Here is a 23,673-nt window from a genome sequence, read left to right on the forward strand (position 1 = left end):
TCATCTCCACTTGCTCTTTCAAATACCAGCATATACCAATGTGGCCTATTTAAACTTTCCCACAAAATTACCAATAAATCTGCTTATTCCAGGTATCAGTCTTGTAAATTTCTGAACTACTTAAATAAAACCAATGCTGTACAGAGTACCTCAGACATAGTCTATTGTCACTGAAGTATAACTGCTCTATTTTTGTATTCCTTCATGATAAGCTGTACTAGTCTGTTAGCTTCACACACAAAACGCTGAAGAAACTCAGCAGGTCAGGCTGCATCTGTAGAAATGAATAAACAGTCAACATTTCAGGCCAAGTCTCTTTTTCAAGACAGGAGAGGAAGGGGGAAGATACCAGAATAAAAAGGTGGGTGGGAGGGAAAGGAGGATAGCTGGAAGATGATGGGTGAAACAGGTGGGTAGGAAAAGTAAAGGGCTAGAGAGGAGAGTGGACCATAGAAGAAAGGGAAGGAGGAGGGGACCCATGTCGTGGTGATTGGCAGATGAGAAGAGACCAGAGTGGGAATAGAAGAAGAGCGGGAGGAATTATTTTTACCAGAAGGAGAAATCAATATTTGTGCCTTCAGATTGGAAGCTACCCAGACAGAATATAAGGTGTTACTCCTTCAACCTGAGGGTGGCCTCATTGTGGCACAAGAGGAGGCTGTGTACCAACATTTCGGAACAGGAATGGGAATTGGAATTAAAATTTTGGCCACTGGGAAGTTCTGCTTTTGGCGGGTGTTAGCTTTTTGTTCTTTCTGTTAGCTTTCCCTATATTTTCCTTTTTTGAAACATGCATGAGAAATCTGGATCTCTGCATTGCTGAACTTTCGCCATTTAGATGATGTATGTTTTTTATATTTTCCTGCTAAATGGACAATTTTGCATTTTCCTGTATTAAGCTCCTTTTGTTAGTTTGTTTCCCATTCATTTATCTGTATCCTCAGTAGCTGCCTTACATCTTCTTTGGAACTTACCATCCCACCTTCCTGTTTGTCATTGTAAATTTTACAATTATTCTTTTGGTACTGGAATCTGAGATAAGTGCAATTTGTAAAGCATTGAGACCCCAGCACCAGTCCCCGTCATAAACCACTTGTTATATCTTACCAGCTGAAAAGGACCCAATTATGTCAACACTCTGTTTCCTGCCAGCCAGCCAATGTTCTGCACACCAGTATGTTATCCCCTTCACTTTGAACTCTTACTTCCTACAATAAAGTTTGGTATGGCTCTGTAACAAATGCCTTCTGGAAATCTAAATATAAATCATCTACCAGTTTCCCTTTATCTACAGCACATGTTACTTGTCCAAAGACATTGATCAGGTATAATTTCTCTTTCACAAAACCACATTGACTTTAACTGATCTCCAGCTGTAGTGTCTTTAATAAATGCATTTAACATTTTCCCTTGGTCAGATGTTAAGTTACCTGGCCTTTAATTTTCTGCTTGCTGATGGCAGTAAAATCTTTGATATTTTTGTTTCTCATTAGAATGTTTCATCATAATTGCTCCTATGTAAGTTTGAAATACTAATCTTAAACCCATTCTTCTTTCTTTCAGTGAAATATAAAATTCAATCATTTTATGAATGCCCCCATAGAGGGTTGTCTTCTTTATGCAATCATTAATTAATCCTATCTCCTAGCATGAAACCTTCTCCAGTATGGTCTTTGTCTTTTAGGGTGGCACTTCCCACTGATCTCCCTCCTGGCACTTATCCTTGCAAGCAGAACAAGTGCTACACCTGCCCCTACACCTCCTCCTTCACTACCATTCAGGGCCACAAACAGTCCATCCAGGTGAGGTGGCACTTCACCTGTGAGTTTGTTGGGGTCGTATACTGTGTCCAGTGCTCCCGGTGTGGCCCCTCGTGTATCTGTCAGACCCAACGTAGATTGGGAGACCACTTCGCCAAGCATTTACGCTCTGTCCGCCAGAACAAGCGGGATCTCCTGGTAGCCACCCATTTTAATTCCACTTCCAGTTCCCATTCCGATATATCCATTCATGGCCTCCTCCACTATTGGGATAAGGCCACACTTGTTGAAGGAACAACATCTTATATCCATTTGGGTAGCCTCCAACCTGATGGCATGAACATTGATTTCCTCAAGCTTCATGTAATGCCCCCCTCCCACCTTTACCATTTCCCATCCTTGCTTGCCCCATTTCCCATCCCCTTGTCCCTCTCTCACGTTATCTCCTTGTTCACCCATCGGCTTCCTCTGAGCTCCTCTCCCTCCTTTTATCTTTCCTCCACAGCCTTCTGCCTCTTTCACCAATCAACTTCCTAACTCTTTGCTTCATGCCTCCCCATCCAAGTTTCACCTATCACCTGGCATTTCTCTTCCCCCCCCCCCCGCCCACCTTTCAAATCTACTCAACTTTTTTTTCTCCAGTCCTTTCCGCAGATGCTGCCCGACCTTGCTCCAGCATCTCTGTGTGTTGCTAGGATTTCCAGCATCTGCAGAATTTCTCTTATTTGTGACCTTTAAAACATTTGTCATTCTTAAACTGTACTTTATAAAGTGGCTATGCTAATGAAGGTGTATTCTTGGATTAATTAAAAGCAACATGCATATATTCTCAATTCAGAAGTATTTACATAGACAGTGAATGTTTCCAAGGTGACAGCTGTAATACAGCAACCATTACATACTTCCATAATTCATTTTCAGGACAGGTTGTGCAACACAGATTTACAACCCCAGCACAACAGAAAAGCAGAAAATATTATTACTCAGGCCTTTATTAAGGTCATCAACAATAACAACTTACCTTAACATAGCAAATCACACCCTATGGAATTAACCTCAGTGTCCAAGTAACTGTACATAGACCGATTGTATGTATCTGAAGTGGCACTGCTCTGGGTGCTGTGTAAGCAGTGGTGCTGGGGGAGAGGGTTGGTAGGCGGGGTTAATGGGGGGAGGTGTTGAACAGCACGTCAGCTTGGTGGAACTGGGAATATGGAGAGAATTTCTTTTGGTTTCATTCCTGCGGAGTCACTATACACCTGATTCAGGGCCTCAGTCCTGGATTCCATCTCTTTAGTGATTTGTGTGGCCAGTTTCTAGCTGTACAAAAAGATGGCATTGAGTCATCTTCTATCTCGCAGACTGTCCTGTGATAGATCCTGTGCTCGCAACATTGACTCAAAAGGCTGAGGAACTCTACTGCTCAACATTAAATGAATGATTTCAGTTGGCCTAGTGTAAAATGGGCATTTGTTGTTTGGGATAGACTGAATAGCCAAAGGGGTTATTTATTATTCTGTCAAACTCTCACATAGATGAGATGCCAGATAGATCTTTGAGATTTATATACCAATATGAACTAATGCCTTTAGCAACATGATAAAGAAAAGAAATCATGAAAGGCATTTTTAAGGTTCATCACTATGGAGGACAGCTGAGAGGATCATAGGGGTCTTCCTACCATCCATCAGGGACATTTATCAGGAGTGCTGCGAACGCAAGGCCCTGAGTATTATGAAGCATCCCACCCATCTATCCAGTGTCCTCTTTGGCTTTCTACCATCAGGCATGAGACTGATGCATATAAATGAGAAAGTTTAGGATGAGAAATGGTTTCTTCCCCCAGGCCATTAGACTTCTGAACTCCCGCCTGCATCATATTTGAAGTGTCTCTGGTTGACCTGTTCCATACCTTACGATATTTAATATTAATGCACTTTAGTTTGTTACTTATGTGGGATTCATCTGAGATTTTATCCTGACCTTCGTAAGTTATTGTGTGTATTATGTACTCCAGTGCTTTACACCCTAGTTCACAGAAACATTGTCTCGTTTCTGTATATATTCTGTGGTTATATACTTTATATACATTTATGTATTTAAGTGATAATAAACTTGACTTGAAAGCAGAGCCTGTGGAGCTTACCTGTCTGGGATTGCATTATGTTCTTTGTCTTTTGGTTCAACTACTTTGCTGATGTTGAGCCTCATCCAAATTTTCACCCCAAGCTTTCAACACACTCCTCTATTTCTTTTTCATGTACATATCCAACATCTCCTAAAACTAAATTTAAGGGAAGATGAGATTAACAGGGATGTAACAGGAGCTTGAGGGACTGAGTTAGGAGAGAAGTTGAGCAGATTGGAACTTCTAAATACAGTATGAGAAATTCTGCAGATGTTGGAAATACAAAGCAGCACACACAAAATGCTCGTTGAATTCAGCAGGCCAGACAGCATCCATGGAAATTAATGAACAGTCAACATTTCAGGCTGAGACCCTTCTTCAGGACTGGAAAGGAAGGGGGAAGACGCCGGAATAAAAGTGATGAGTGGTGGGGAAGGGGGGTAGCTGGAAATGATAGGTGGAGGGTAGGAAAGGACAAGGGCTGGAGAAGAAAGAATCTGTTAGGAGAAGACAGTGGAGAAGGACCCAGGGGAAGGTGATAGGCAGGTGAGAAGAGGTAAAAGGTAAAAGGAAATCGAAGAAGAAGGAAGTGGGAAAGACTTTTTTTACTGGAAGGAGAAATTGTTATTCATGCCATCTGGTTAGAGGCTATCCAGACAGAAAATAAGGTGTTGCACCTCCACCCTGAGAGGGTGACTTTATCCATTGGAGTGTAGAAAGTGAGGTGTGATCTTCTAGAGGCATATAAAATCATGAGGGGCATAGATTAGATGAATGCACACAGCCTTTTTCCCCAGAAAAAGAACTAGAGGACATGGGTTTAGTGGGAAAGGGAAGAGATTTAATCGGAACCTCAAGGGCAACTTTTTCTCTGAGGTTGATCTGTATGTAGAATGAGTTGGTAGAGGAAGTGGCTGAGGGAGGTAAATTAAAAACATTTTAACAGCTGCTTGGACAGGTACATGGATAGGAAAAGTTTAGAGGGATGTGGACCGAGTGCGGGTAAATGGGACTGTCTTAGATTGGAATCTTGGACTCTAAGTGCATCTCACTAGCCAGGCCCTAACAGGTTGCATATTCTGATCACTCTTTAAGCAAAGCATTTAAGTTCCTTGTTGAATCCAGGAGAATTTGCTGTTTGCTCTAAAACATCAAAGAAGATTTAGAAAGAAATGGATGCCATGTTTCTTCATAATTTTGTTTTTCCAGAATGAAACATTACTAGAGCAGGAGGACCAGATTGTTGAATTGCAGAGCAGACTGAAGCAGGTAGAGGAGAGCCATACTGTGGTGACCATGGATGAATTGCTGGAAAGTCTTCACCTTAGTGACCTAAACTGTAGACCTCACACCGCCCCTGTAAACAATGGACATCCTTGCAGATTCAATGCAGCACTTTGCAACTATGTTCTCAACGAAGAAACCGGAAGAAATCTTTCCAAAGAGGTGTGCCTGACTTGTCCAATGTGAAATGTGTTAAATGTACTGCCCTTCTGTTGCATCAGTGGTTATGGTTCAGTTGCTAACACTTTCAACTCTGAGTTAAAAGTTTGCATGATGGTTTAGATGTAAAGTAATAACATGAGGTGAAGTTTAATAGAAATAGTATGTTTTTGGAACAACTGGCTTCTATATGAGATATTACATATGTGCAGCACCAGATAGGGAAGAGAAAGGACTAATATTCCAGTGAAAACAAGTAATAAGTACAGTAAAAAGTCACTACACTAAAACAATACCCATGTTTTCCCCACATGCTTTGACAGCTACTTAAAGCAATTTGGGGATATGTAAAGATAACATGGACAATAGCATAGTGTGTGTGTGTGTGTGTGTGTGTGTGTGTGTGTGTGTGTGTGTGTGTGTGTGTGTGTGTTAAAAAGTGAAATTAAATCAGTAGTGTAAAAAAGTAGAGGTAGTGTTCAAGGGTTCAATGTCCATTCAGAAATCAGATGGCAGAGGGAAAGAAGCTGTTTCTGAATTGTTGTGTGTGCACCTTCACGCTCCTGTACCTCTTCCCTGACAGAAGCAATGAGAAGATAGCATGTCCTAGGTGATGGGGATCTTTATTAATGGATTTTTTTTTTGAGGTATTGTTCCTTGAAGATGTCCAGGATGCTGGAGAGGCTAATGCCCAAGATGGAGCTGATGGAGTTTACAACTTTCTGCAGGGTATTTTGATCCTGTGCCGTAGCCTCACCCCCGACCACATGATGATGGAGTCATTTAGAGTGTTCTGCATGGTACAGCTATAGAAATTTGCCAGTGTCTTTGGAGACATACCAAATCTCCTCAAAATACTAACGAAATATAGCCACTAATATTACAACTAAACAGAGAAGGGGCTTTGTTCTCACTAGTGTTTACAATCTAATAAAGACTTTGAGAACGTGGTCACAGACACTGGTGTCTCTTGGTCTTCATTGTATTGACCAGCTGATGTGGCAAGAGCTGACAGATTATTTTGCCAGTGGTTACAGTAAGCCCAATTTTTAATTTTTTTAATTTATCTAAATTACCTGATTTTGAGCTTGTTTTGATTTCCTTCCTATTGTCACCATGGTTGAGATAAGATAATTTTAAGTTCAAAGTAAGTTTATTATCAAAGTACATATATGTCACCATATACACCCCTGAGATTCATTTTCTTGTGGGCATTCACAATAGAAGCACATAGAATCATTTAAAGACTGTTCCAACCAATGTGCAAAAGGCAACAAACCATGCAAATACAAAAAGAATAAAGGAAATAATAAATTAATAAGCAATAAATATTGAGAACATGAGATGAAGAGTTCTTGGAAGTGATTTCATAGGTTATGGGAACAGTGCAGTGATGGTTTGAGTGAAGTTATCCCCTCTGGTTCAAGAGCCTTTTAGGTTGGTGGGGTAACAACTTTTCCTGAACCTGGTGGGGTGGGTCCTGATGCACCTGTACTTTCTAACTGATGTCAACTGGAAGAAAAGAGCACGGCCTGGATGGTGATTGGTGTCCTTGATGATGGATGTTGCTTTCTTGTGTCAGTATTCTGACTCAGATAACTGAGTAACATTGGAGACTGTACATTTACCCACTTGATATGAGCAGTTCCTGTTACTTTGTATTATAATAGACCAATTGCTGCTTGTGGAAATTGTACCTAGTAAGGGAAGATTTCATATTGTAGTTCTGCCTTCTGTCACCAGTTGATGGAAGATCAAGATCATGTTGTTAATTTGCATTTTTGTCATATTCTTCTCTGTCTTCTTTTAGACTGATGTAAATGCTTCTTCCTTGGAGTATTCAGGTGCCAGATTTTGTGATTGCAGTCACCATTTGCAAAGGAGCCTACCAGGTGAGCATTCTGTGGTTCACAGACACATCACGGGAGACTTCAATGAATCAACAGTGTTGCGATCTGATGAGGAATCAGAGGAAACTGAGAGCAGCAGGAGTAAAGGAAAAACCAGGTAAGGTATATTGATAGTCACAGAAGAGCTGTATTCCTACTCCTTAAAGTCATTGATAGAATTTATAACATAGAATGTTGTCATGCAATGGGAAGTGGTCAACATTCAATCTGTGAGGTGACACGGTTATTATAGCGCCAGTCACCAAGGTTCAATTCCCACTGTCTATAAAGAGTTTGAATGTTCTCCCTGTAACCACGTGGGTTTCCTTCCATGTTCCAAAGGAGTTCAGATTAGAAGATTGATTGGGGGCACAGGCTCACTGGTCTGGAAGGGCCTGTCCTCATGCTATATTGATAAATAAATAAATCAAGAGTTATTAAACATATAATAAGAGATAATACAAGCAATACACAATAATACATTATGAACTTCAGTTGCGAAGTACTGTTCCAATCTTGGCTTGTATAGACCTTTGAATTCCAAAGCATCTGCTATAACAGTAATACTTTATAAAATTTTATTCAGTCTTCACACAGGGGAAATCAAATGTATTTTTTTCAATTTCTGTTTTTCTTGTGCCTTTTTATTAGTAACTTTATTTAAACAGGTTGTCTCCCTGGTGCTACTCTTTACTTTGATATGTTTGTTCCTGGTTGATTGTCAATCTAATCCAAGGGAGATGGTTATGAAAAAACTAATGAATAAAGCAATTCCTCTGAAATTTATTACATCTTATTTATTACATTTATTAGATGCTGACATGTTGGTGCTAACAATCCTACGTTTGAATGCTATACTTAAGATATGATTTTAAGACAATTATTTTTGATAGTCAAAAATGTAGATTTGTCTTTTAATTTCACACCAGGAACTTCCCCTTGATGTCTCATTCAACTACCATAAAAATGTCTGGCATTTTCTGTTTTTGCTTCAATCACATTCAAGCCATGTCACTGGCACATACACTTCCCTACCATTTGCATGAGACGCTGACACAAGAAGGCAACCTCCGTTATCAAAGCACATTCCCATCTAGCCCATCCCACCTTCTTGTAGGTACCATAGGGCAGAAGGACAGAAGTCTGATGCCCCATACCACGAAGTTCAAGAACAGTTACTTCCTTTCATCCATTCAGTTCTTTAACCAAACTGCACAACATAAATCACTAAATGCTGGAAGAACTCAGCAGGCCAGGCAGCCTCTATGGAAAAGAGTTGACACTTCGGGCCGAGACTTGTAGGTGTGTTACTTTGAAAATTTCCAACATGTGCAGATTTTCTCTTGTTTGCAACACAAATTACTGCCTTATTATTAGCAATACTATGACCACTTTGCAGTACAATGAGCAATTTTTTGTGTTCTTTCTTTTATGATTTTATATTTATGTTTTTCAAATGAATGTATTTGATGCTGTGAGCCTGTGATGGTTTTATCATAGCACCTGTGCATACAAATGACAGTAAACCGAACCTTGACCCTGCATGAGTAAATGAAAGCTTATCCATGCACTATAGTGATGCCAGCAGGCTCAATGAACTGATTAGAAAGGCTGGCTCTGTTATAGGAGTCAATCTAGACAAACTGGAGGCTGGGGTAGAACAAAGGACCCTATGAAAAATCCTGGCAATTCTGGACAATGTTTCTTCACCTTGAATATGCCACTTAGCCTAAACACAGGAGCACTTTTAATAATAGACTAAGACATCTGCGCTGCTTCAAAGAGTGTTATATGAGGTCATTTTTACCCTGGACCATTAGGCATTATAATGAGTCAACCCATAGCTGGGGAAGTGATAACCCCCTCTTGCAAACTTATTTTTTATTCTTTCTACTTATAATATTTATACCTGTGCACTTGTATTGTTACGGTGACACTGTAATTTTCTTTGGGATCAATAAATTATCTATCTATATGAGGTCATTTCTTACCCTCAGCCATTAGGCTCAAAAATGAGTCAACCTATAGCCGGGGAAGTGATATCCCCCTCCTGTTAGACGGTTTGAGGTAACTTATTTTTTATTCTTTCTTAATTCTCTTCTATTTTTGTATATCTGTGCACTCGTAATGCTATTTTCACACTGTAATTTCCTTTGGGATCAATAAAGTATCTATCTATCTATCTATCTACTGAATGGTCTATCAACTGAAACAATCTGATAGTCTTTGCTTGGATTTTTTTTTGAATTAGGTTTGTAGTCTAAGCAGATTAAAGCCCATTGTTGCACTCCATTTTATACAGACACACAAGTTCTTCACACATTCCCATAATATGTGTGGTCAAGTTGTTAAGGCTTTGGGCTAGCGATCTGAGGGTCGTTAGTTTGAGCCTCAGCCGAGGCAGCGTGTGTGCAAGGCACTTAACCACACACTACTCCTGCACATTTACAGCCCAGTGGCAGCGGTTGGTGCAGTATGGACAAGACAAGACCACATTGTGAAATAGAGTTTAAAAATTCCCCACCCTCCTCTATATTTACCATGAGTGATATCCTGAAGCCCAACTTACCTGAGGAGAACAAGCATCTAAGAGACCTGGACTACAGCAAGATCCATTGACTTCAGAAGAGGAGGGAAGATCTGGAGAAATAATGATGTAATACACAGGGCAGAAGGTTTACACTAAAAAAGAAATCCTCATAGGATTGGACTTTTGTTATTACAACATAAATTCATTCAGGTTTAAAAATTAATGCCAAAGAAATCAATAACCTATCAGGGAACCTGGAAATGCATATCCTTGTGTTGCTCTGTGTAATATTGTGCAGATCAATAAAAATGCTTGTAAAGGTTTTGTATTGTTCTGATATTCTGAAATTAATTGTTTGTCTGTAACAGACGGCAAATCAATCGGACCTGGACTAAACGAGATGTTCCTGGAATGAACAGCATGGTGAAAGGTAGAAACGGTTTCATACACCATGGGCACAGTGACCTGAGCAGTTCTCAAATAATGAAGTGTATGTACCTCTCGTCGTCTGGTTACTAACCAACAGTCAGTGCAGCAAACAGTATGTTTCATGGAGCTGGCCTTGATACTTGTGTTATTTCCAAATAGCTTCTCTCTTTTTATGAAGCTGGGGTTTTATCCCATCGCCGTTGTTATCAAAAGCCAGTTTGTATATCAAAACACTTACGCCATGATAGATTTGTCAGAAGAAAACTGCTTGAAATCGGCACAATGATATACTTGGATAGTTGGTAAACTGTGGGATTGAAAGCATTTTCTTATTGCTGAAACTCACAAACTATTTCTCTGTCTGTGGGTGAGATGAGATCAATGGGTTTTCTGACAGTTCCATCACAGTACCACAGTCAGGTTACGCATATAGATAGCAAAAGTGTTGTTAGAGCTTGTGAATCTGAGATAAAATCAATGCTGGACAGATACAGCAAAGGCCCAGCATTATCTGTGGAGAGAGGAGGACTAGTAAAGGGTTCAGCTTGATGACCCTGCAGTTCTATTTTTTCCCCAAGAGTTATTTCATTTAACTTCCTGTATTGGTGTAATAACGTTTACTTCTGGGTCATTTTGTGGCATTCAGGAATGCAGCCAAGCACTTTCTTAAGTGCATTATCTTTGCCCGTGTTAAAATTTCTACAAGGCTTCTGATGGAAGCTTCAGTCTCCATTCCTTCCCTTTCGCCTCATCAGCTGACCTCCCAATCATTTATCGTGGATTTCTGGGGGGTGGGGTGGTTTATACCTCATGGCCATAGCAAACCACCTACTTGATTATGCTTTTGGCCAATGGCCTTCACCCTCATTACCAGTCACTGGCCTCCGTCCTGTCCTCATGGCTGCATGTTTCCTTCAGTAAAAATATGCAGCCCTTATTCAATTTGTTTAGCAGTGAGCTCAGTTGAACTTCACAGCAGATGGCATGAGAATAGAGGGGATCCTGCACAGGGTGTCACCTGATATGAGGTGAAGAATTTATCAGCTTGTGTTTTTTTATGAAAAACCTACAGCATGATAACCCTTAAAAGTGTATTGTTAATAAACTTCCTTGGTATTTTCCAAAGCTCGAATCTGATGATCTTAAACCTGATCACATTACTTGTTTAAGGGTTTAATTCCAGGCACTGCTTGTAGAGTTTTTGAGTGTGTGTGTTTCCTCAGGGTACTCCAGCTTCTTTCCCCATTCGGAAAATGTACATTTGGAGTTAGTCAGTCTTGGGCATGCAGTTTTGCCGCCAGAAGTGTGGTGATACTTGTAAGCTGTCAAGCACAATCCTCACTGATTTGATTTAATGCAAATTATGCATTTTCAGAGTTCAAAACAAATTTATTATCTAAGTACGTATATATCACCGTGTACTACCCTGAGATTCATTTTTTGCAGGCATTCACAGTAGAACAAAAAATATGATAGAATCGATGAAAAAGTACACAAACAAAAGCTGACAAAGATAAAAATCAGCAAAAACAAACTGCGTAAATACAAAAAAAAAGTAAATTTGCTATATATTTTGATGCACAGGTGACAAATAAAGCTATTCTGTATCTTTTTTTGTTCAATAGCTCCACGCTGGAAGAGAGACCATGATGGGATCCACTATTTTTCCATTTCAAATGATTTCAGGGAGGGTGTACCTATGAACCAGCCCAGCCTGAAGAATTCTGAGCGGAGACTTGTTCAAGCACAGCACAAGATGAGGGAACTAGCCATCAACATTCGTATGAAAGAAGAATTGATCAAAGAACTCGTCAAAACAGGTACAAGGGCTCAATTTCAAATAGATTTATCTGTTTTTGCATTTGACCTTTCCACATTGTCAATAAAATACACTCAAAGTAATTCATCAGCTTCGTAATTCAGTCGATGATCCTTAAAATTGAAATAGCAGTAGAAGAAGAAAAACAGCAATATTCTTGAAGGCATATAATAAAGATGATAGGCTATAATAAATAACGTTGTATTTGTATATGTAATAAATCATTAGTTTCCAATCTGGGCTATGATTTAATTTTATTGTTTTTATCACATTTTTGTGTTATTTTCTTTATAATCTTGTTTGATTTTTTTTCTTTTAACAAAGCATTATAAACCTGTTGTTGCCTTATCACCATGTCTACTTCTATCATGTAAAAAGGTTATTGAAAATATATCTCTATGGCTGCACATTTTAGCACAGTTGCCCCACTGTTTCTGTCATCGTTTTAAAAGTATAAAGATTAGCTTTATTTGTCACGTGCATCAAAACATAGGTAATTTTTATTTTTGGATGTTAGATGCTATTACACTTAAACCTCATTAGTTTTATTGGTGGAATTACACTTGCAGTTTTAATGACTTCACTAAATGTAAAAAGCATGGAAGTTAGGTAGAGTTTCAGTTCCTCTTATAATTGTAGCAAACTCTCTGTAGGATCAGCATTTTAAGATTGTGTCAGGCTTTATAAATAGTGAACAATCTCATACATTTCCCCTTGAACCGCATAGGTTTCTCCTGGCTGCTCTGGTTTTCTCCCACAGACCGACCAGTTTGTAGATTAATCACCCTTGTACAATTAACCTTTAAAATTACGAAAGCCATTGTAAATGTTCTTTGATTAGGCTAGTGTTAAATAGGTGGGTTGCTAGGCCGTGCAGTACATTGGGCCAGAAGAGCCTGTTCTACACTGTATTTCTAAATAAGTAATCCTATGAGTTAAACCCAGTTTTTTGCTTGGATGGCCAGGACAAGACGCCCAGGCGATGAACAAGCAGTACTCTCAGAAGATCAGAGAGCTGGAACAAGAGGTTGAGCAAGAGAGAGTGGAGCTGAGGGAGGCTCAGAAACAGCTGCAGGACCTTGAGGAGAAAGAACCCAGGGACCCAGTGGAAAGGACCAAACTCCAGGAGTACCATAAAAAAGTCGCTGCAGCTCAAAGCAAAGTGCAGGTGCATGAGCTGATGTGTTTGCTGACATGACTGGCTTTGAATGGGTTGGCTGCAGGTTTCGTGACCAAGAGCAATTGTCAATCCTTCTGGATTGAAATGAAAAAAATAATGCTGTGTCCCAGGCCCCATAATTAAAATTAGAAACGTGCAAGATCTCAGCACTTAATTTTGATAATCTAGTATTTATTTTAGTATAGTTATCAAGAATTTATTTTAGAACATCAGTGTGCTGATTCTGTTTACGGGACTAGGTTAGCTCTAAATCTTATAGTTAGTGCCTGGGGAGCATGGATTTCAGATAGGAAGTTCAAGGAATTCCTCCGGTCATCTCATGTCATCAGTGGGTAATAAATGGAATTCTAGGAAAAAGGATTGGATTACTGTATGCAGGCCACACAGGTTCAGTGGGGGTAGAAGAGAATTAGTTTAATTTGGCATGTTGATCATTACAGACATTAGTGAGCCAAAGATGGTCTTCCTGTGCTGTACTGCTCCATGTTCTAATTACTCATTCACACGTAACAAGTAGCCAATGAATCAATCAGAAGTCCAGAACTTAAGGCCCGATGGCCGGAGTCCTGAATCTGCAAGTCCACTGGGGAAGTCGAAAGCCCAATGATTGCAAATCCACACATCCACTGGAAACTGGAGGCCAGAGTTGGCCTATCTTGGGATTGGAGTGAGTGTGTGTGAGTGTGAGTGTGTGTGTGTGTGTGTGTGTGTGTGTGAGTGTTCGTGTTCGTTCCTGTGGATGTAGAATGGAGGGAGAAGGAATCTTTCTGTTCAACATTTAGGATTTTTGCACAATATTTTTATATAGCTTTCCTGCCTTTCGTTAAGTTCCACGTCTTACTGCAAGGGATATGCTCTGAATGATGTTATTTCAAATACAAGGCTGTCAGCTGCTGCCAATCTTGTTGCCAGGCCCTAAGTCAGAAGAAGCGAGATACGGAACGACTTGTATCATTGTCATCACAGAGCGAGCGGCGGATCCACGAGATGGAGAGGAATGTGCAGCTGATGAAGCAGCAGCAGGCGCTACTGCAGAAAAAACTGAAAGTGGAAATGGATCAGAAAAGGCGATTTGAAACAGAGATGCACAAAGGAAAACATAGAGTAAAGGTACTGCATGGTGCACGTTTGGCTGCCTTTGCTGTCTCCTTCCAACCTAAAAGATGCAACTGACGGGTTACCAGAAGGTGACAGCGATTAAAAGAAGTAGTTCAAATGAATTAGGAACTCTTTACCCAGTATCTGGTATGGCTGAAAAGCTGCTCCATCTGTGGGTTTGAAAGCTTACATTGCTGTGTCCCAGGTATGGAGCTGTTTCCCTGCCAGTAGAGTCTGCATAACCTATATGTTATTAACCTGCATAGTTCAGGAACAATACCCTTCAACCATCAGGCTTCTGAATCAGTCCGGATAACTTCACTCACCTCAACACTGAATTGATTCCACAACCTATGGAATCACTTTCAAGGACTCCACAACACGTGTTCTAAGTATTATTTATTTATTTCCATAGCTCGTCTTCTTTTGCACATTAGTTATTTGCTACTCTTTGTATATAAATTTTTCAGTGATTCAATTGTATTTTTTCTACTGTGAATGCTGCAAGAAAATGAATCTCGGTAATATTTGGTGACATATGCATAGATTAAAAATAAATTTATTGTGAACTTTGCATAAAGATCTCTCCCACTAGGGAACTGTATAGGGATACTCTATGGCACTTTCACCTCAGTGGTTACTGCAAACATAAATAAGGAGTCGGATAGGGATCTGCTTAATGTGAATTTCCAGACCCCTAATCATTCAGGGCCCTCCTTCCAATTTGACCTCAGCATCCTAAAACAGTACAGCACAGAACAGACCCTTCAGCCCATGATGTGTGTTTGGCCATTCAACAAATCCAAATTAATCCCATCTACTTGCATGTGGTCTATATCCCACCATCACTACCTGTTCATATGGCTCCACACTCTCCTCCAGCAGTACATTCTGGACATCTGCCACTCAGTATGGGGAATCTTTCCTCCTCTCACCTCCAGCTATGCTTTTTGGTATTTGATATTTCCACCTTAGGAAAGAGCCTGGTGATCATCCTATTTATGTCTCTGATCATTTTATATACCTATCAAGTTGCCCTTCAGCCTCTGACGCTCCAGAGAAAAACAATTTGTCCAATCTCCCCTTTGTAGCTAATAACTCAGTCAGGATTTTCCAGAGGACCTGACTCTTTATAAGCAATCTAAGCAAGTTGGGTACAAAATAGAATCTTACTCTCTTTGACTGGTTAAGAATTGTTGTATATCAGTGGTGGGGAGGGGTGGAATATCACAGCCAGAAAATGAACTGAAGTCCCACCATACTAGCAGTTCCTGAATTAGGCTTATCTTAGTTGAGGAGATAGATAGATAGATGGATAGATACTTTATTCATCCCCAAGGGGAAATTCAACATTTTTCCAGTGTCCCATACACTTATTGTAACAAAACTAATTACATACAGTATTTAACTCAGTATAAATATGATATGCATCTAAAATCACCCTCCCAAAAAGCATTAATAAATAGCTTTTAAAAAGTTCTTAAATAGTTTACTAAAGTGCATTGAGTGGTAACTTAAGCTCAGTCCTAACCCCAGCACTTTAACATGGCTTGCCCCTGGTGGTTGAATTGTAGAGCCGAATGGCGTTGGGGAGTAATGATCTCTTCATCCTGTCTGAGGAGCATTGCATTGACAGCAACCTGCCGCTGAAGCTGCTTCTCTGTCTCTGGATGGTGCTGTGCAGAGGATGTTCAGGGTTTTCCATGATTGACCGTAGCCTACTCGGCGCCCTCCGCTCTGCCACCGTTGTCATACACTCCAGTTCTGTGCCCACGCCAGAGCCCGACTTCCTTACCAGCTTGTTAAGACGTGAGGCGTCCCTCTTCTTAATGCTGCCTCCCCAGCACGCCACCACAAAGAAGAGGGCGATCTCCACAACTGACTGATAGAACATCTTCAGCATCTCACTACAAACATTGAATGATGCCAGCCTTCTGAGGAAATACAGTCGACTCTGTGCTTTCCTGCACAGGGCATCTGTGTTGGCAGTCCAGTCTAGCTTCTCGTCTAACTGCACTCCCAGATACTTGTAGGTCTTAACCTGCTCCACACATTCTCCATTAATGATCACTGGCTCCATATGAGGCCTAGGTCTCCTAAAGTCCACCACCATCTCCTTGGTCTTGGTGATATTGAGACGCAGGTAGTTTGAGTTGCACCATATCACAAAGTCCTGTATCAGTTTCCTATACACTTCCTCCTGACCATTCCTGACACACCCCACTATGGCCGTGCCATCAGCGAACTTCTGCACATGGCAGGACTCTGAGTTATATTGGAAGTCTGATGTGTACAGGGTGAACAGGACCGGAGAGAGCACGGTCTCCTGCGGCGTTCCTGTGCTGCTGACCACCGTGTCAGACCTACAGTCTCCCAACCGCACATACTGAGGTCTGTCTGTCAAGATGCAGTCAGACCCGGGTGATTTGGCATGCGAAGTTGCAATGTCAAGGTCAGAAATAAAGCAAAAAGAGATGTGAAGAAATTTTTTTTAGCCAAGAGGGTGGTGAATCTGGAATTTGTTGCCACGGGCAGCAGTGGAGGCCAAGTCATTGGATGTATTTAAGGCAGAGATTGATAGGTATCTGAGTAGTCAGGGCATCAAAGGTTATGGTGAGAAGGCGGGGGAGTGGGACTAAATGGGAGAATGGATCAGCTCATGATGGAATGGCGGAGTAGACTCGATGGACCAAATGGCTGACTTCTGCTCCTTTATCTTATGATCTAAATTTATTATCAAAGTACATATGTGTTACCCAGTGCTACCTTGAGATATATTTTCTTGCAGGTGTTTACAGGAAAATGAAGAAATACAATAAAACTTATAAAAAGCTATATATGAACAAAGTCTGACAGAAACCAATGTACAAAAGACAAATTGTGCAAATGAAAGAATAAATAATACTGAGAACGTGAATGTGTGTAATCAAAGAATCTGTAAGATCCAACACCAGCAATGACAACTGATATTTAAAGCCAGAAAGTGGGGGTGCAGTACAGAAGAAAGCTGCAGATAGAGGTAGGGTGGAACTGTGTGGGAGTACAAAGATAAAAATAGAGATTTTAAGTTTAATGAGTTGAAGAGAAGGTATCCGTGATTACATGCTTAGAGAATAATGAAGCACTAATCGTTCCTCCATCTGTATGTCCAGGAACTTGAAATAAAACATGAACAGCAGCAAAAGATTCTTAAGATTAAAACTGAAGAGATTGCAGCCTTCCAGAGGAAGAGGAGGAGTGGCAGCAATGGCTCTGTCATCAGCCTTGAAGAGCAGCAGGTAAGGCGGTAGCAAAGCAAGAACACGTTTGGATTTGAACAAAGGTAATTTTTCTTCTGGTTTGGTATTTGCTTTCCTTTTCATTTTCCTTCTATGGTTGTCCCTAGTGGCCAAGTGATGTTTGTCTAGTGATCTGTAGGTCGCTAGTTCGAGCCTTGGCTGAGGCTGCGTGTGTGTCCTTGAGCAAGGCACTTAACCACGCATTGCTCTGCAACAACACCGGTGCCAATGTATGGGTCCTAAGGCCCTTTCCTTGGACAACATCGGTGGCATGGAAAGGGGAGACTTGCAGCTTGGGCAACTGCCAGTTTTCCATTTAAAGAAAAACCTTATCTAGGCTTATGCCCTGGAAACATCCCAACGCACAAATCCGTAGTCTGTTGAGACTAACGGAGGCCTACATGGTCGTCCAGTCCTAGAAATGAGAATCTGTACTGAAGTATGGATCATTAAAGTATTTGCAGTTGTACTTTTAATAAGGAGTTGTTATAAATTCTCAGCATTTGCCCCAGCAAATTATTACAGACCCAATTGAAAGAAAGCCCGTTTATTTAAAAAACTGGTAAAACTTAGCAATATCTGTTGTGAGTTGTAATGCAAATCTTAAAGCATTTGACGAAGTGTGCGTGTAACTATCATAGCTTTTGATAGACATTGAAGTTTGGGGCTGTACTATACTGTTGGGAAAAACATCACTGGCATGTTTTTTCTATCCCTTTGTGCAAATACATTGCCCAGAGAGATGGAGATCATGGCCTGGAACACCATGTGGGCTTTAGACCATATGACATAGATAGAATTAGGCCATTTGGCCCATCAAAACTGCTGCACAATTCGATCGTGGCTAATTTATTTTCCCCCTCAACCCCATTCTTCTGTCATGTTACCATTGTAGGCAAGGTTGATAAATTTTGCATATTTACTCAGCAAAAATCAATCCATAGCCCAGGAGACTCCAGGATGAGGGTTTTCTGTATTCCTGCCTTGATTCCTGTTACATTCATTTGGAACAGGGTGAATGGAACTATGTTGGTGATAAACAATCCTACCACAGAAGCTCTTTCTATCAGACTCGTGTTAGTTTGCTACCATGGCAGGATGGCAAAATGTCCAAAGGTTTTCTGACAACTTGTATAAGAGAAAGGCTTGCTTCTACAGTCATTCTGTCATGATTATCAATTACTTTGTAGAAAATTGAAGAGCAGAAAAAGTGGTTGGACCTGGAAATTGAGAAAGTTCTAGAACAGCGCAAGGCTCTTGAGGACCTGGAGGAGGAGCTGAACAAACGAGAGACCATTGTAGAAAAGAAAGAAGCCTTGCTCCAGGAGAAGAGTGGTCTAGAGAGCAAGAGGTTGCGATCCAGTCAGGTGAGGCTTGCCTGGCTTTCGTAGACAGAAGGCCAAGATTCCAATGGATGAAAGAATAAGGTTACGTTCTTGTTGTAAGCTTAGGGGGTAGCAAGATATTTGTTTTTCCCATGTGTTATTCCCATCCTTCGAAATTATTAGTATCATCAGTAATATGTACAGCTGTGATGGAGTAGTTGTTTCCAAACCAATAGTCTACAAACCTCTGCTGATGCTAGAAATCAGCAAACTATGAAAACACTCAGCAGGTCAGATAACATCTGTGGCAAGCAAAGCAGTTAATGTTTCACTCTGGGACTTTTCATCAGTTTTACATGAGTGTTTCCAGCCTTTCTGTTTCTACTGTTGTAGTCTAAAGGCCTGGATTAGTAGTCGAGATGACAATCAGATTGGAAGTCTCAACTTGGTAACTGTAGAATTTAAATTCAGCTAATGATCTAGAATTTTAAATGCAGAACATAAGTGGCACAGTAGCATAACAGCGCAATCGCTTTACAGCACCAGCGATCACCAATCAGTGTTCGATTCCCGTCGCTGTCTATAGGGAGTTTAGATATTCTCCCTGTGATTGGGTAGCTTTCTTCCAGCTGCTCCGATTTCCTCCCCCGTTCCAAAATGTACAGGGTAGGGTTATTAAGTTGTGGGCATGCTATGTCAGCTCCAGAAGTGTGGCACACTTATGGGCTGACACCTGCATGTCCTCAGACTGTGTTGGTTGTTGATGCAAAACGACACATTTCATATGTTTCAATGTAAATGTGACAAATAAAGCTCATCTTTAATCTTTGTAAATTAACAAAATAATCTTAGTATTGATGAGCATGAAAACAACTGGTTGTCACAAAATCACGTCTGTTTCACTCATATCCTTCACAATTCTTAACAGTGACTAGATCTGTCCTATGCATATGACTCTCCAATTTCCTCTGAGATAGACAAGCTAGCCAGTTCTGCCAGCAACACCTTGGTCAAACAGGGAAGGACTAAAACTGGATGAACCACCTAACGCTATAATAGCATCAAATTAAGACACAGTGAAAATATTCCAGTCCAATTGACCTTGCAATGTGCTCCTTGCATTGGAGATTGGTATCAAAATTGGGAGAGATGACCTACAGGCTGGTCAAGCAGTTTAACATAGTCATACTGACAAAATCATACTTTCCAGACAATGTGCTAACCATCCTCCTCACAAGCTCTGCCGCCATTTCATCCCACCAACAGGACAGATCGATCAACAGCGGCAGCATAGAGATAAGCTGCAAGAAGCACTGATTGCTTTATCAATTCTCAACAATGACGGCAGAACCAATGAAGTTTGATAACATCAGATCAGAGATGGATAATCTCCCCATGGCTACCATTTCAATTCGATTTTCCCATTCCTGTTCTGACATGTCTTTCTATCGCTTCCTCTACTGCCACGTTGCGGTCAAACTAGTTTGGAGGAGCAACACCTCGTATTCTATCTGGGTAGTCTCCAATCTGATGACATGAATATTGATTTCTCTAACTTACAACAATTACTTCCCTACTCTCTCCCCCCCCCCCCCCCCCACTTTCTCTTTGTCTGCAATTCTGGTTACCCTCTCTAGTTGCCTCGTTCCTCTCTTCCATGGTCCACTGTCCACTCCAATCAAATTTCTGCTGCTTCAGCCCCTAACCTCTTCCATCTATCATCTCCCACCCACTTCATTCTCCTCTTACCCGTCCACACACCTTCTGCCTTATTTGGTCTTACCTATCACCAACCAGCCTGTACTCCTCCCCCTCCCCCTCCTTCTTATTCTGGCTTCTGCCCCTCCCCTTCCAATCCCGATGAAGGGTTTCAGCCTGCAATGGCGACTGTTTATTCCCCTCCATAGATGTAGCCTGACTTGCTGAGTTACTTCAGGATTGTATTCCTCAAGATTTCCAGCATTGGCAGAATCTCTTTTGTTTAAGACATGGACAAGAAGTCATTTTGCTGAATACCTCCTACCATCCTACTTCTGTTATCGAACCAGTAGGGCAGAATAATCTTGGAAAATGAATAAAGGGATTTAAGGATTGGCTGGAAAGGTGGTTTATCAGTCACCTTACTGAATGCTGGGTCAAGATCAGACAGCTCTTCTGTACCTTAGATGTTCTGAAATGTCATCTGCAGATTTTAAAAACTCTCATGATAAAACCTGATGAAATTTATTTCTGTAAAAACAAATAATCAAGGAGTTATATGTTATAGTGTAGTTATTTGAGAATCTAGTTAGACTACGTTGAAATAATATGTTTAGTTTTAGACACCACATAAAAATACAGTGTTGTCCTTAGAGGAGTTTGTATTGACTTTCTTGAATAAAACTCCATCTCCAGGGTGATATTTTGAAGAACAATTACATAATAGAGAATTGAATTTAGACTGAAGATGATATGATTGAAATTCTCCTGATGATGGAGAACTGGTAGATGGATGAGAGACTATTTGTAAGGAGGGATGCATCCTAAAACTTAAGGAACATCTTTTTGCCTCTGAGGCAACAGGAGATTGGCATTAAAGTAAGCTCAAGGAGCTAAATAATAAGCATCTATCTTCCCAATAGCCTGGGTAATAAATATCGTGAGCATTGATCCTCTGGGCCTAATGGAAATAAATAATCTGAATTAAAAGAGTGAGATCACTGGCTGATATAGAAGGCTATATCTTCCAACCAACTTATGTTAAGCTTATTCAATAGAGATGCCTGTAGTACGAGTTGGTGCTACTCTTGACATTTAAGTAAAACCAGGATATTGTGATCTTGTTTTATCTCATTTTAAATTCCCACTATCTTGGCCAATTTGTCTCTTCCTCTCTTTAGGCTCTGACCAATGACATAGTGAGAGTGTCAAGCCGTATTGAATCTCTGGAAAAGGAGCTGTCTGAGAAGAATGGGCAGTTGCGTAATGGCAGTGCCAACGACCAACAGGAAATCCGCAAGGAGATTTCCAACCTGCGGCATGAGAAGGATCAAATGATGAAACAGCGGACGGAACTGGATGAGAAGTTGCGGATGGGGAATCTACTATCTGCAGAGGTGCATCTATACTGTACCTTATGACTGAATTACTGTGACTTACACAGTGAATGATAGGGTACTGTGCGGTAGAACAATAGGAACTGGAAATACATAATTCCTTGAAAGTGGCGTCACAGGTAGATTGTATTATAAAGAGAGCTTTTGGCACATTAGGCTTCATAAGTCAGGTGTTGAGTACAGGATTTGGGATCTTATGTTAAAGTTGTATAAGAGGTTGTGGGCAAATTTAGAATATTATGTGCAGTACTAATCATAAGGACCTGAGTTACAGGCAACGGTTGAATAGGTTAGGACTTTACTCACAGGAGACTGAGGGGAGATCTTATAGAGGTATTCAGAATTACGAGGGGCATAGAATAGGGTAAGTGCATGCAGGCCTTTTCCCCTCTGGTTGGGTGAGAGTAGAACTAGAGGTCATAAGTTTAGTATGAAAGGTGAAAAAAAAATTGAAGTGGAATCTGAGGGTGAGCTTCTTCACTGAGAGGATAGTGTGAGTGTGGAACAGTGGAAGTGTTAGATGCAGATTCAGTTATAACATTTAAGAGAAGTTTGGATGGGTGCATAGATGAGGGTGGATATGGAGGGCTATGATGCAGGTGGATGGACTAGATGGAGCAGGCCAGCATGGCCTAGATGGTTGAATGGCCTGTTTCTGAGCAGTAGTGCTCTATGACTCTAACTACTAATAGATGGCTACACTGTGTTAATCAAATATTCTGTACTTGGAGCCTCTTATTTCAGTTGAGTGCACGCAGCACCTGCTGTTTATGAGTTTACTGAAGTACATTCTCTCGTGTACTCACTGCATAATCATTGTGAAGTTGAGTAACAGCACCTTGGATTATGTTTTCAGGTACTGAATCTGACACAGATTCTTCTTATTCGGTTGCTTATTCAGTCATACTGTTTATAATATGTGTTTTTTAATATTGTGAGCATGATATGACATGTTCACTATAATACAATCCATGCCAGCCTTAGTTGATAACATTTTGAATGTTATAAAGCTGCTGCACTGTGACCTACACAGTGAGAGATCTGTTGGTAAGCCACCATATGGATTATGGTTTTAAATTTTAATAGAGGGTTCTCCTGTGATTGAAGAATTTAGTCTTTGAGGGACTAATGGCTGACTCTGGTAACTTCATCTGGAGAGAGTTCACATACAGAACGATGGCTCTCGTCAAAGATCAAATTGGATCTCACTTTACAGAATGACACACACAAAATACTGGAGGAACTCAGCAGGTCAGACAGCATTTATGGAAGGGAATAAAAAGTTAATGTTTCAGGCCAAGGCCTTTCTTCAAGACTAGAGAGGAAAGATGACTCCAAAATAAAAAGGTTTGGGAAGGAGGATAGGTAGAAGGTGATAGGTGAATCCAGGTGGTTAGGAAAGGTGAAGGGCTGGAGAGGAAGGAATCCTTTAGGAGAGGTGAGCGGACCATTTGAGGAAGGGAAGGAGAAGGGTATCCTGAGGGAGGTGAGAGGAGGTAAGGGGCCAGAGTGGGGAGGAGGAGGGAATTTTTTTCCGAGAAGAAGAAATCGATATTCGTACGTTCAGGTTGGAGGCTGCTCAGACGGAATATAAGGTGTTGCTCCTCCACTCTGAGGGTGGTCTCATTGTAGCACATGTTGGACCAACATGTCGGAATGTAATCAGAACTAAAATGTTTGACCACCGGGATGTTCTGCT

At 40.8% G+C, this 23,673-nt stretch overlaps 1 protein-coding gene across 6 annotated transcripts in view; it reads left to right on the top strand.

Annotated features, from left to right (window-relative positions):
- Window positions 1-23,673, top strand: part of kif7 (kinesin family member 7) — a 49,056-nt gene that overhangs the window by 12,871 nt on the left and 12,512 nt on the right. For 4 of the 6 annotated variants that reach the window (XM_059952860.1, XM_059952855.1, XM_059952857.1 and 1 more), the window contains exons 6-14: window positions 5,098-5,334; window positions 7,142-7,338; window positions 10,119-10,240; window positions 11,805-11,999; window positions 12,964-13,166; window positions 14,091-14,288; window positions 17,429-17,554; window positions 18,745-18,921; window positions 21,759-21,974. In XM_059952860.1, the coding sequence (XP_059808843.1) occupies window positions 5,098-5,334; window positions 7,142-7,338; window positions 10,119-10,240; window positions 11,805-11,999; window positions 12,964-13,166; window positions 14,091-14,288; window positions 17,429-17,554; window positions 18,745-18,921; window positions 21,759-21,974 (1,671 nt within the window). The remainder of the gene's footprint in view (window positions 1-5,097; window positions 5,335-7,141; window positions 7,339-10,118; window positions 10,241-11,804; window positions 12,000-12,963; window positions 13,167-14,090; window positions 14,289-17,428; window positions 17,555-18,744; window positions 18,922-21,758; window positions 21,975-23,673) is intronic. The other 2 variants (XM_059952858.1, XM_059952859.1) reach the window with 2 other exon arrangements.

Source organism: Hypanus sabinus, chromosome 28 (genome assembly GCF_030144855.1).
Source record: "Hypanus sabinus isolate sHypSab1 chromosome 28, sHypSab1.hap1, whole genome shotgun sequence".
NCBI lineage: Eukaryota > Metazoa > Chordata > Chondrichthyes > Myliobatiformes > Dasyatidae > Hypanus > Hypanus sabinus.